The sequence below is a fragment of the Podarcis tiliguerta genome (genome assembly GCF_965153285.1).
Source record: "Podarcis tiliguerta genome assembly, chromosome: 3".
NCBI classification, from domain to species: domain Eukaryota; kingdom Metazoa; phylum Chordata; class Lepidosauria; order Squamata; family Lacertidae; genus Podarcis; species Podarcis tiliguerta.
The window spans coordinates 54,301,965-54,316,205 of record NC_139536.1 but is presented as its reverse complement, the minus strand read 5'-3'; the positions used below and the strand labels follow the sequence as shown (position 1 = coordinate 54,316,205).

General features: G+C 39.6%; 1 protein-coding gene across 6 annotated transcripts in view; it reads right to left on the bottom strand.

Annotated features, from left to right (window-relative positions):
* Nucleotides 1-3,953: 3,953 nt before the first annotated feature.
* Nucleotides 3,954-14,241, bottom strand: part of RGS17 (regulator of G protein signaling 17) — a 62,473-nt gene continuing 52,185 nt past the window's right edge. For 2 of the 6 annotated variants that reach the window (XM_083434309.1, XM_083434305.1), the window contains 3 exons: nt 11,021-11,098; nt 8,112-8,346; nt 3,954-7,051 (listed from right to left, as the gene is read on the bottom strand). In XM_083434309.1, coding sequence (XP_083290435.1) covers nt 6,863-7,051; nt 8,112-8,346; nt 11,021-11,049 — 453 coding nt within the window. In that variant the 5' untranslated portion in view covers nt 11,050-11,098 and the 3' untranslated portion in view covers nt 3,954-6,862. Of the gene's footprint in view, nt 7,052-8,111; nt 8,347-11,020; nt 11,140-14,241 lie in introns of all 6 variants that reach the window. The other 4 variants (XM_083434304.1, XM_083434308.1, XM_083434307.1 and 1 more) reach the window with 2 other exon arrangements.

Sequence of the window (14,241 nt, the reverse complement as noted above, 5' to 3'; positions counted from 1 at the left end):
AGAAAAGGCGGGAGATAGATGGAGGGGGATAATAATGCGTGGGCTTCTTTTGCTGGTACGGGTTGTCATGTGTTCAATTGGGCACTGTCGTGCAGGGCTTGCATTGCTAGTTCCCATTCACTGCAACGGCAGCAAAATCCGGAAAAAGCCGAAACGATGCGACTCCCGACGCATCATGAAACATCATGAAATGAAACATTAGAGAGAGGTAACCCAACCAGAATGGTTGCCTCCCGGTTTCTGGGCAATTAATTGAAAGGTGCTGGGATGACTGACAAACACAGGTATTTATCTGTGTTGGTTGTCAATTTTTGATTATTATTATTTTTGAAACACCAGTTTAACGGCATACTAGATTTGCACAAAACAGCAGGTTAAAAAAATTAAGTGTGTGTTGCACCTCGCCCTACTCACAGCCAACCAAGGAGCGCCTCTCCAGCAGAAGTAAATATGATGAGGGTAGCCAGAAGGGTGCAGCTGCCCCCCCCCGCCCATTCAAGTAAATAAATAAAAATACTTAACTAACGGGCCAATCGTGTTGCAGATAACTCGGTTCTGCCCCCTAACATAAAGCCTGACCCCCATGACATAAATCCTAGCTATGCCCAGTGCTTTTTTGTCTTTCTAGAAATGAGGTGCCGGGGCTCACCAAGAAGTTGTTACAGTACGTGCCACACTTTTTAACAAAAAAAGAGGTGCCGTACTGCGTACCATTGAGTACCCCCTAAAAAGAGCACTGCCTATGCCCATGGAAGTAAACTACAGTATATGATTTTTGTGCTGGGGATTGTAGTGGCATGCACAAATGCTTCAGCTGAATAAGTACTACCGTTAATGCTGCCTTGTGAATGACCAGTGTGCTTATTTTACATACATTTAGCCTTGATGTAATTTTCAACATCTGGGTTTTTGTATTTCATTTTTCTCTGATATTGTTTAGATTTTTCTTTCTCCACCTTCATGTGTACCTAACAACTTAGGGATAACACTTCATGCATCTGATGGACTCTAGTTGGTGAAAGTTTATGTCATGAGGTTAGATTCAGACTTGCCCTTGTGCAAACTGAACAGCTCCTTCTGTCGGTGGAAGGACCAAGGTCTGGAGAGGAGACATACTGGGAAAAGGTGTATGTGTTGGATTTCCACCAATTTACCGTGTGTCTTTACTTCCTCCTGAAGCCCCAAGCCCCATCTCCACCCCTCCTTTAGTCAGAGTGTACTGTGAGCAGAGTTTCACCTATGGATTTTCCAGATCCGGCTCTGTGCTGCTCCCTAACATGGCAATTGTTTACCAGGGAGAAATAGTTAATATACTTGAGCCCTGTATATGAACTCCTATTTTGGTGTGTGACTGAAAATATAACAGTATATTCTAAAATGAGTCCCTTTTCTTAAGTCAGAGATGGAAAAAAATCTGATTTATTAGACAATGACTCCCATTTGAAGTATAAAATATAAAATTTTATTAATAATTATTGTTCATAGTACAGGGGTACAACTATACAGAGAGAGTATCTGTGGTCTGTAATCACCCTCCGCTAGTGTTAATTCCTATGGGCTCTCACACATTTCCCCCTTCAACTCAAAATCTCTCAGAAGTGTGAATACAAAAAAAAAACACCAATAACGAATTATTAACATGTCTTGTATATTACCTGCTGTATCAGCAAGTGTTGTTAAGAATTTTACTAGTTGTCAACACTTTAGATCCCAAGACCTTGGATATTCCTCCCCCATTCCTCAATTCACTTTAACTGGGATATATCAGAAACCATATAAAAAGTATAGGAAAGGGGAGATCAAACAGTACAAAACAATCAATCCTCTTCCATCCAGAGGATAAATGAAGCATGAAGTGGGCAGCATGTGTGATGGGGTGGGTGGGTTACAATATAGATCTTAACTTCCAGGATCTGGTTCTACTCCTAGAGTGGCACTTTTCTGCCTCCTTCCTGTTGCAGCACTGAGCCCCTAAAAAGCCACTCTTTTAGGTTGGGGATCCTCCAGAATAGCACAGGAAATGCCAAGGGGGCTAGCATGCTAACGGAGAACTAGTGAAATTAAGGACCCCCCTGGTTTGAGTGAGTAGAAGCACCTTTTGCTAATACAACTGCATCTATGGATTCAGGTTTATGCCCCCAAATGCCTAGGAAGGCTAAGTTGCTGTCATAAGCTACAGTCCATAGAGCACCCTTACTTATAAACCATCAATAAAAAGATTAGTTGGAATAAGAAATATCAACAGCACTTAGATGAATGAGAGACATGTGTGGGCTTTTGCATGACCACAGTGTATAGATAATTTATTCACAGCCATTTTTAAATAAAAAGTTTCATATTTATTTCATATATGTGTGGCCTCATGAAAATCCAAAATCCAGGAAGTAAATACAGTTTAAATCTATTTTCGCCTGCAAGTAGTTAAGTATAGGTAGGCATTTGTTTCTTTGTTTGTTTTAAAGTTATTGTATAGCGCATGCACAATACGGTAATCTTTTTAGAAGTTTAATCATTGGCTGCTCACATTTTGCAAATATACTGAGAGCAATGAGATTATGTTACCGTCTAAAACATTGCCAATACGGCATCAATTTCATAAAACAGATTGAGGTATGCAAAAGTGGCACGAAGAAACTCTGGCTGTTTTTGCAGCCACAGGATTTTGACACCAACAACCTGCATGGTTGTTTTTTTTTAAAAAAAAATGGCAAAAGGCATATATATCCTGTGCATTTAAAATATACATCTACTCCTAGGAAGAACATTTGGAGTGTTGTATGGTTAGTCTACTGACCCCTTAAGAAGAAGGACATAGACTGAAATGTTAACACAGTCTCATTGCAATAACACACTAACCAATTTATGAAAAGTTTGTTTAAATGCTATACATTCCCCCCCTCCCCCAAATACAGATACTATGAAATCCTATGCTAGAATTCAGGGTGGTGTTTTGGGGCCCTTACAGTTAGTTTTCATTAAGTTTCCTCAGAAGATATATTCTGTCAAACTGACAACTCGCCTACTGTATTAAAAGTATCTTATAAAGATAGCTTCTGATTAACAGGTCACCATCAAATAGTAACATCAAAATATGAAGTCTAAATATTGAAAGTTGTATACATGCAGTATTCTCTAATTACATAGTACCTAGTTGTGTGCACCAGAGATAATTGTGTTTCAAACACTGTAACAAACCTGAATTCACACCATATATATACAGAAAGGGTGCTATATATTCAGAGTACCATAGTAAATATGATGTTAACTGTGGTGCTCTTGATATGCAATACCACAGTTAAATCAATTCTGGTTAGGAAAAAAAACACATATCTTACATTTATTTCGTTCACAATGAGAATTTCACAGTAGGAGGAGGCATTTCTTTGTCAGTTCCACTCCCCTTGCCCATTCCCACCCCCCTTCAGGGAAAAAAAATCTGTCTTTGTAAACATCTTCAAAGGTATTATTCTATCAATATATCTTTAAAATTTATTCATAATGGTAAATAACTAACCAACATGAATAAAGTATATCATAACACAATAACACTTTTCAGACAAAACAGATATTTATTAAAAGAATGACCTTTATAAATAATTCATCTTGCATTTTAAACTACAGTTTCATAAACAACAATATTTAAAAGTGCTGATTATGGTAGGATAGTCAGCAACGCCAGTGTAAACAGACCTTTTATGTTTTCTGCTTTGCAGAATTTCCTCTTATTTATTTATTTATTTATTTATTCTCTCTCCTCTTTTTTTAAAACTCCCATTTTGTCAAACACTACCACAGTTATCCAAAGAGTTGCATAGGGAATAAAGAATAGCCCTTTAAAGTCATTATCTCCTGAATTCTATATAAATTACAAAAAAACCAAATGAGCTTAAGAAAATGAGCAGCTAAATTGCCTGCGTCTCCCTCCCTCCCTCCCTCCCTCCCTCTCCCCCACCTAAAAGTTCTACAGATTTCAAGTAAAATAATAAGCAAAAATTCCCAAGTCTGCCCTTTGACATGTGTTCAATAAATTAAAAATGAAGAGGTAGCAAAGGAAAGAGAGGAAGAAAGAAAGAAAGAAAGAAAGAAAGAAAGAAAGAAAGAAAGATCATTTTGGAAACATATGAATGGCCCAATCACCAGCAAAAAGGGATTTAGGAAGGGGGTATTTAGGGTACTCTGACATTCTGCTGGCATGGATAAAAGGACTTCTGGTGCAGATGTTTAGGACTGGGGTAGGACTATCCAGCTCTGAAAGTTATTCTGCACCAATCAGTACCTATTCCGGCAGAGAGTACTTTTGGCCACTGCAATGGAGCTTCTGAGGACATCCTATTCAGCACAGCCCTGGGTCAAATGTCACCTAAAGATGGGAGGGGGGCTGCACCTCAGCATGCTTGGTGTCCCTTCAGAGATGTTGCCCTTTAGGAATAGCTTGCAGACAAGAGGCCAACATTTGAGAACCAAAGTCTACTCAGTTAACACCACAGTGAGGTTTATTTTAAACGAGGGCCAACCACGTCAACTGGCTGACATTAAGGGAGAAGCATCACTGAGGTTTCGGATGGTCAAAGAACCCAAAACAAAACTCTACTCTTCAAAACTCTATGGCCTGCTTTAAAAAAGTTCCTCAAAGGAAATATGTCAACACGCACCACTGGTTTGAACAGCTGTGAAAAATGTGTGGTGTTTTCTTTCAATTTTTAGATTAGATATTTATTCGCAAGGTCCAAGCACGTATTTAAATCAGGAATTTGTGTTTTTTTTAAAACCACATTAAGCAGCTACCTACAAAACTAAACTAGCAGCAAAGGGAGTGTGTAGATTCCCCCCCCCCCCCGGAATCTCGACCATCGCACAAGAGCAATGAATGGGAGTTCCACAAAAGCCCCATTACTCACTGCCTGCGCTCATGTTCAGTCTAGAGTGGCTTGTGCAAAAAGATGGCCCAAGTAAACTGAGCTTAAGGTGGCTGAACTACTTTGTTCACTCTTTCATTTTAGCGCTTAAAAGAAGTCCTTTTGTTTGTCTGATTTTGTTTTTGAACAAAGATAATAGAACACCCACTGATCTCATTCTTGGGCCACTTTTTTTTTTTAAAAAATTAATATTTATTTAAATCTCTGTAAACTTTTTCGACTCCACAACAAATTCTTCAAAATTAGGCAGGTCAGAAGATACTCTTCTTCAGCCTTTTTTTTTTTTTTTAATAACAATTTGGTTTCAGTTTCTGGAAAACACACGAACATTCCATTTCATATGATAGCACTTTTTAGAAAAAAAATAACTGACAGACAAATAGTAGTCCTCAGTGTGGACTGAAATGCTACATCTAGGCATTTTTCCCTTCAAAAAATTTAAACTTCTTAATTAAAAAAAGTAAATTATCAACCATGGTTGTGTGTATGCATTATTTTTTTGTTTTTGTTTTCTGGGTTTTTGTTTTGCTTTGCTGAATTACATAACATTACACAGCAGCGTGAGATAACTGGATAGCCAGTCTTTAATAAATCTGTTACATTATCCGACATCTGAAATGTACATTGATTATCTGTTCTTATAACAATTAAAAACAATGTCAGCGCATATACTATGTAACCCCAACATGGATCCCTTCATGTAATTGTGCTTTGTTTATGTTTATTTTTTTTTTTGACATTTTGAACTCTGCAATGAAAATGCCACAATTATGGCAGTCAACAAGAGGAACCCCTTGTTTTGAATTTTTAAATTAATGATAAATAACACACACATGCTCCATCTCTCTCTCCATCTTACACAGAAAGCTTGCCTGTCTTCCATAGCAATGGATTTTCCTCCAGAGAGCACTTGGAATAACATTGCTACACTTCAGGGCTAGTTTCTGACAGTGTTCGCATATGTTGTTTAAAAATGCAAGTTGCTTTTCGGCCTGTTCCGAGGATTCCTGTGTGTACTGTAAGACCATATTGCACAAAATGTTATTAAATACCGATATAATTTATGTTGTTGGATTAAATATTGCAACAACAAAGTGGTAAATGAAGCAGTTTTTGCTTTGCACATGCTGTGTGAAGGGTACACAAGGAAATACTTCATAAAACAACACGCATGTCATTGCAATCTCAACTGCAGCTGTGAAAAGTGTGTGAAACGAGTGGTTATTTAGCAAATCTACTCTTTCCCCCTTCCAAACTCAAGCATGAAGGACCTTGGTAAAATGTAGACAAAGACCATTGTGTGTATTTGTTTTCTTCACAGTAGCCTGAGTAGTGCTAAACTGCAGTTCTCCAGGAACTCAGTTCCAGATGTTAGTAAACTACTAAGGTGAAGACAGATGGAATACAAAAAGAGAGCGCGTAGCGTGTCTCTCGGCTGTGGGGTGAACCTGGCTTCCTCTCAGCCTCACAAGCGAAAAGACAGACGTAGACATGCCAGCAAAGTAAAGCCTGGCTCAGCTGTCAGTCTTTCTCCCCCCCCCCACTCCATTTAATGGATGAGCCATCCACCTTTTCTCTCTCTTTTTTTTAAAAAAGCACAGCGTTCAATCTGCTCATTTGTCACCTTATTCATTGAAAAAGGATACGTTTCTTAAAGTGCAAAACTGCTCCAGCTATTGCGGGGGAGGTTTTTCGGGGTGGGGGGTGGGCTCTGCAAATCAGCACCGTGCACAGCCAGACTCTGCTTCAAAGGTGCAGAACTGGTTTTTTCCCCCCAGAGGTTGACGTGGGAGAAGAAAGGTACGTTTTGGATTGAATGCAGCAAGGGTGCTTCCAGAGCTGCCCCGCCACTCTAAAAATGCTTCTTCTGTCTTCATCCTAATAGTATCCCCACCCTCACCCCACCCCAAAAGCTAAATCAAGATTTCAGCCCCTCTCAAATAGACCTAAGTTTCAGAAGTAGAGCCCACAGTACTTTCGACAAGAGACTTATAAATCTGAGAGTTCAAAAACCTTGGGAAAGAGTCTCTGTGCATTAACGTATAGATCTGAAGTTGAGCGTCTTCGTACATATGCGGATTGGGATCCAACAAATTTCTGTTGATCACTTCTCGCACCCGTGAGTCTAGACTAACCTAAAGAGAAGAGGAAGAGAAGTTGATCAAGCCCTCACTCAAGAAAGGTATACAGATCTCACTTTAAGGTTTCAGTCTTAGTCAATCACCGTTGCACCCAACTGGATCTTGCCTACATGGAAGGACTGTCCTAAACCCTTTGACATCTTTATCAGTTGTATGATTGATATGATATGTACTGTGTTTCTTTAAATCAAAGCAAATGAAAATGGAATGATACAAACCTATGCATTTCTTGCCTGAACTACTGAGTCATTGGCCTGGGTGGAAAAGCATAGACATAGGACCATTTCAGGTACAGTGGGACCTCAGGTTACATACGCGTCAGGTTACATACTCTTCAGGTTACAGACTCCACTAACCCAGCAATAGTGCTTCAGGTTAAGAACTTTGCTTCAGGATGAGAACAGAAATCGTCCTCCTGTGGCGTGGCGGCAGCAGGAGGCCCCATTAGCTAAAATGGTGCTTCAGGTTAAGAACAGTTTCAGGTTAAGAACGGACCTCCGGAACGAATTAAGTACTTAACCCGAGTTACCACTGTATTTATTTATCTGTTCCATAAATTGTTAGTCCAGTTTGGTTGCAAAGCAAGCCTGACCCTCTGCCTCAACCTTTCTCATTGTCAGGCATAATGCCTGCTTTGCACTATCACTTTGCTGAACAACTGCTGCCATCTTTTTTTCACTTCCCATTGTGAGAGAGCATTACAGCAAAGAGTTTATCAATTACGGTGCCTTTCCCAACCACTTGTGAAGGAGTTTACTTCATGCTTTCTAACCTAAAGGTAACTGCAAGCCTTTATGGCAGGGGTTTGGAACTTTCCCCTTTGTTTTTGTAGACTGCATTCCAGCTGCACAAATCATCTCTCTCTCTCCATTCTTCACTCAACAAGCAAGAGGAATTATCATAGTTCAGGCCAGTCAAAACACTCAAGGAGAATGCAGAGCAGAGCAGATGAAGGGCATGGCCCTCAGAGAATTCCAAGGGCCAGAGAGAGCGAGGGGCCTGGGGCCACATTTGACCCCAAGCTTGTATGCCAATTTGGAATTTATGGTATTACCTCTTTGGGTGAAAGTATAGAAATGTAGTCTTCGTATATAAGCCTTGCTTTTTCTTCAACAATTTCTTTGTTCTGTTCCTTCTTCAGGTCTTCACATGCTAGCCAGAACAGCAAGTTTTCTTCGCTATATTCTGTTCGAAGAAATTCTCTGAAAATATTCCTACCGGCTGGTGTTTTCATCATCTTGTCAAAATTTTGAGCCCAAGACAGGATTTCATCTTCTGTAGGGTTTTGGCTGCAAAACAAACAAACAAACAATGACAAGAGCAACAACAGCAACAATTCAACACTATTCAGTGTTTCTAATTCTAAAAGCTAGCAGTCAAACAATTCAAAATTAGAAAGAGAAGACAGAAGTAAGTTGTCAGGTTATGTACAGGAGTCAGAGATGAGTGCTGGGATTAGGGACAGACATTTTGCCTTCCATGGAAATACAAATCTTATCCAATCCCAAAGCACAGACCTCACAAAAACAAATATTTCCTCAAACTGACAAGTCAGCAAGCATGGATGGAGAGCAGGTGCATGCCCCCCCCGGCATGCATTTACACACCCACACACCATGCACCCTCTCCAATGAGAGCTGCACTCTTTGACTTGAGTTGGCCAGAGGTGAAACATGAGACGTGTGAATTAATTCTAAAAAAGATATTAAAATTTGTTTCTATAAACAAAATGGCTGTGCAATGGATTATTAAAACCTTTCTTCAACTTATAAAGACCAGAAATGTGGGATACCATTCTTTAAAACTAATGGATGCTATGTTATGAAAAATCATTCTTGTCCACAAGATGGCATTACCTTGAAGTGGAAAGGGAAGAAAAAAGTTAGACTGAAAACCATGAAGGCAATTTTTTAAAATCTCAGATCTTGAATTGGTGCAATAGTTTAACTTAACAACAACAACAACAACAACAGTAAGCTCCAATACTCTTAGGTTTGTAATTTATAGCATGTAGTAAGGTTATCAATAAGACAGGATTAGGCCAATAACTTGAACTAATATAAAAAGGGAGGAGCAGCAGTATAATGTCAAAAATGAATTGATGCTGTAAAGGGAGGCAAATGAAAGAGGGTAGGGAGGCTAATGAAAAACCAATGAAAGGAAAAACGGGGGCAAAAGAAAAAGAAAATTGTGTGCATGTGAATTCTGTACATGTCAACACTGGCTCCAGCCACACCTATCACTAACCACACTCACTGGATCCAAAAGCTCACACACTGCCACTTGGGGCCTAGAAGGCTGTCTGCTCCTAGTGTAGACAACACTGAGTTAGATAGATTAATGGTCTGACTCAGTATAAAGCAGCATGTATGTCTGAAAGGTAACTACATCAGTGTAATTGTGACATGGGTATGTATCTGACGACAGAACAAGGGATGAACTTCCCTGCTCTTCCAGAACCTCAGCTGAGTGTTGTCAGTTGTGTGAATCCTCAATGGATGATGCAACAGAGAGACCCAGCTCAGATGACCAAGAAAATTTCAACTGTGTCTTCCTTAGCCTTCCACTTGCATTAATTAAAAGATCTGGTTTCTGAGATTTCAGTAGGAATTGCCCCCATGCTTGCCAGCATGTTTCTACAACCTGTTAGTTAACAAACTAACAGCCTGTTACTTAACTAATAAGCAACCTGTTAGTTTCACAATCTGTTATGTATCAAACCATTGTAACTAACATTGGTTATAACTATCCACAGTTCTCTAGGTTCATACATAACATGGAACTGTGGTTTATTCAACAGCGAAAGTGGAAGCTTTCACTCCCCTTTTATTGCACAAGGAGGAGAGAGGACAAAAACACACACAAGCCCATACCTATAAGCAGTTTACATAAGAGTATAAAATATACATTAAAATAATGCTAAAAACAGATATTAAGAACAGCAAGTAATTATAGTAATTATCAGAAACTGATAAACAGTTTTAAAAACAAATATACCTAATAAAATTAACAGTGACTTACTAAACTGTAAGAAGGCATAGAAATATGGATGAATAAGAATGCCAATAGTTTGGTAGCAGAGCTCAGGGCTCCATACAGTCATTTGCTTCTCACCATGACAAGCAAAAGCAAAATAAATTACGCAAAAGAGACAGTGTGCAAAATTTATTCAATTTCCTAATTTATACATGATGATGAGTTCAGCTTTTCTTGGCACAGAATTTGTATTTCCATAACACAGGAGTTTTAACACACACTTATTTTTGCATGGAGCATGCACAGCCCTGAATCTAATTGCGCTTCTTACAGTTATTTTTCTGCACAGAAAAAAATTCATTATTATTCAATGATATGCTGACAGAAAGGAGAAAGCATGCTTGATTTTATTTTATTTATACCACAACCATGCATCAGCAATGCTCTTTTGCTGTTATATTACATGAAGACCAGCTGATTGAAACTCAAATTTCTGGTTGTTGCTTTTGTATGAATTACAGGAAAGCACACACAGTGAAGCAACTAACAGTGCAATCCTGTACATGTTTACTCAGAAGTAAGCCACAACAAAGTAGTTCCATCATGTTACCAGACGTCCCCGTTTCCTGGGGACAGTCCCCGGATTTACAAATCAGTCCCCATACAAAATCCATTGAAGTTGAAAAGTGTCCCCAGATTCATTGAAAAAAATCTGGTAACCTTATTCTGGCTACACAATGAAACTTCCCTCCCCTCTACTCATTTCTTCCCCAACTTGTTCTGTGTTTTCCCCAACCGTCCAGAGGAGATTTGGGAAGAGGAGAGGGAAGGAACTTCCATGGCACATACAGAGATCTTTGTGCTAAGGTAGCCATTGATACCGCCCATTGAGTTCAGTGGGACTTGGTCCCAAGTATGTGTGCAGAAGATTGCGGCCATCATAGTTTATGGTAAGAGGCAATTAGAGAAGACAAACAGCAAACTTACCACTCTTCTATGACTTGAATACTCTCCATTTTAGTTGTGTGTGTCGGCCTTCCTGTACTGTCCCCTCTATCTTCATTCCTAACAGTGAGGCTGCAATGTAGTACAACACTTTATTTTGTCTAGAGAGAATTAATTTAAAACAATGAATATACAATATATAAAACAACACTGAGGTTTAACGTGAACCTGCATTCTTAAAGGAGACATTGTCTTGGTGGCAAATGCAGGCCACCATTGGAATACCCATCATAAAAAGAGATTCCCCTGACCTTGTAAGACTCCTCCATCTCCTCTACTCAAAGGAACACCAAGGGAGACAGATTGTATATTTAATATCAACACCTCAATTGTAACTTTTGTAATCTTTATTTGTTTCAGTAATCAAGTCCTGACAATAAACTGACTCTGTCTATATTTTAATATTTGGAACACATATGTGAAAAGAACAGAACAGAAAAGAAGAAAGAAAAGATGTTCCATATTGTCATTATTTACAAGGCCCAACAGTTGTTATTTTCATAAATTCTAAGCGAGACATTTCTTGCAATGTCTTCTGGCAGCTCAGATTCAGCAATGCTACTAGCCACTAGATGGCTCCTCTTTCAAAATGTTATTGTGCATTCAGTGTTCAAGTATAGAAACTTGTAACATTGGCTCCCATGCTCTCTCTGTGACACGATGTGGCCTGTTAAAAATAGTAGGACTGATTGTTTTCCCTTTTTGTTCAAGCTCCTTACCTGCCTAGTTGTCTGATTTGTATTTAAAGCCAGACATACTGTATCAGTATGGCATCTATGCAGGGGCAGCCTGTCCCGTTTTGCCATCTGAGGTGAAACAGGAAGGTGTCACCTCCACCTGGCCAAAACGTCACCTACCAGAATTGTGTTGCTTCTGGCGAGATCTTGTGAGATCTCGCTGGGAGCTGCTGCCACACAATCCTGGAGCATAGCTGCCGGGCTCCACAATTGGCCTCCTTCTACCTGTGCGACAACAGGCAGGGAGGAGGAGGCAGAGCAGGGCCACAGGATTTTTTTGGGGGGGCAGCCCCCTCCTTGAATTTTTTGGGAGGCTGAAGAGCCCTCAGCCCCCAATACTTGGCGCACCTGCCTGGTTTAAACAGGGGCACAATCCAGCAAATCTGGTACTGCTACTATGCAACATCTATTTATTTCAACTAGAGCCATTAATGTTCAGTATATATCTTTAAGAAGTCATATTATCATTCACAATGTAATCGGGTGTAAAAACATATCTATGTACAACAGTATACCCTAGCACTACTGGGAGCTTGTCTTATGATGATTGATGACATTGTCCAGAGAGTTAATCCAAACTATACATCATCTTCAATGAATAAAACATATGTATTGAGCCTCCAGCCATCGTTTTAATACTAAGGTGCAAGGAATACTCCTCGGCTGTGAGTTCAATATGTACCACTGTGATAAATGGCACTTTGGCCAGTAATCTCTTCAAGCCAATAAAAGCATGTTTGCTTTCCAGCAAAAAAATAAAAATCAAATCTACTTCCAATTACTAGATGCAGAGAACAATGTACATTTCTGCACCCAAAGACCCATTTCTCTCTTTTATAATGCTTAATGGATAGCAATGGGGGATTTTTTTTCTCCTACAAAAATATTTGCTGTGAAATAATATTTGCTTCCCAAATTTGTATGTTAGGTTTCTATGACTATGCTTAAGATCCCTAATAGGTATATTATTCACAACAAAACAGTAGGTATACAGTAAGCTAATTTATAGTTGCCACTAGGCAAAAAATGGAGTTTGGGATAGTTTCTGCTGAATGAATTTCTAAGGAAAACAAAGACAAGATCCCCCCCTCTATGGGGCTGCTCACAGCCCTAACCAGGACCCACAGAAAGCATTCATGTAGGTTGTTAGTAAAGTTATTCTGTGGGCACCATCTGATTCTCTACAGCACTGGAGTCAAGGGCTGTTGAAGAAACTCACCATACAGAAGATAAAACTGGGAAAACCTGGGACTAGTGGATCCATGCAATTTTACTTAAAGCAAAAAGTTGATTTTTTTGAGATTTCATCAGGGAAACCACCTTAAGCCTTGACAGAACCAAAATGATTTTCAATAGGGTTAGGGATAGTTCTATAATTGTGGCCAGCCATGCCCCCCCCCCCCCCCAGTAATCCATGTTTATGGTTAATGGGTCACCTGACTAGTAAATTAGAAATGGCAGCCACCATTTTCAATAACACTGTGAGCCTTCAAAATTATGACTTCTGCTTTTGGTGAAGAATTTAGTGAAATCTTCTACCTGTCTTAATAAGTTTACTGGGACTTTCAGAGTCCCAGGTAAGTGTGCACTGGATTTCAGCCTTACAGTACCAGCCATTTGCAACACATGCCAATCATCCTAAGCAGTGTAGAAAAGTAGTCAGCTATAAACACTGAAAGCTCAGTTTAAGAGTAATGAATGAATCCTAAAATCTCTTGGTGAACAGCTTTGTGCCTTTCAAGTGTCCCTGCTGAGCACAGAGCATACTTTTTGAGGGGTATGTAAATGTTTGAGGGGTATAAGCCCACTAGTCTGGCTCAGGACTAATATCCATTCATGTGTACCCAGTGTTTCTAAGAAACTGAGCAGGCTTATAATGTTGCCCTTGGGAAACAGAGTGTGTTTTCCCATAATTACTTAACCCTTTTGTAGCATGAATTGTATGCTAAAAACTGAACCGAGGGGGCCAGAACTCCCCTTTTCCACAATGTGTCAGTTTCCGAGCATATTTCTGTCTTACAGGCACTATAAGAATACTACTATGTCATTGGTCTTTGGTCTGCAACAATGATTCAGCAGTGATTCAGTAATGCAGCAGTAACTATGATTTCAATGGAGAAGCAGAACTGTGTGTGTGTGAGAGAGAAATTTGCACCGGTTGACTTTCTGAAGACTCATAAAACGGGAAAGCGCCAATAGAACAAACAAGGCACCTGCTTTGGGAGTAAATGTTGAACATCACAAACTTGTGTTGTAGACAGTGTGATATAGTAGGCAGAGAGCATGGACCGTGGAGCAGAGTTACTTAGGTACAATACTATTTAGAATCCTACTTGTGACCTTGGGCTCTCCACAGACTTTAAAGCTGCATTAGGATATCCTTGGAGGTTGTTGTGAGGATGTAATAGGGGTGGGGGGATCATGTACTTCTCCCTCCCCAAACATATGAGCTGCTTGGAGGAAAGG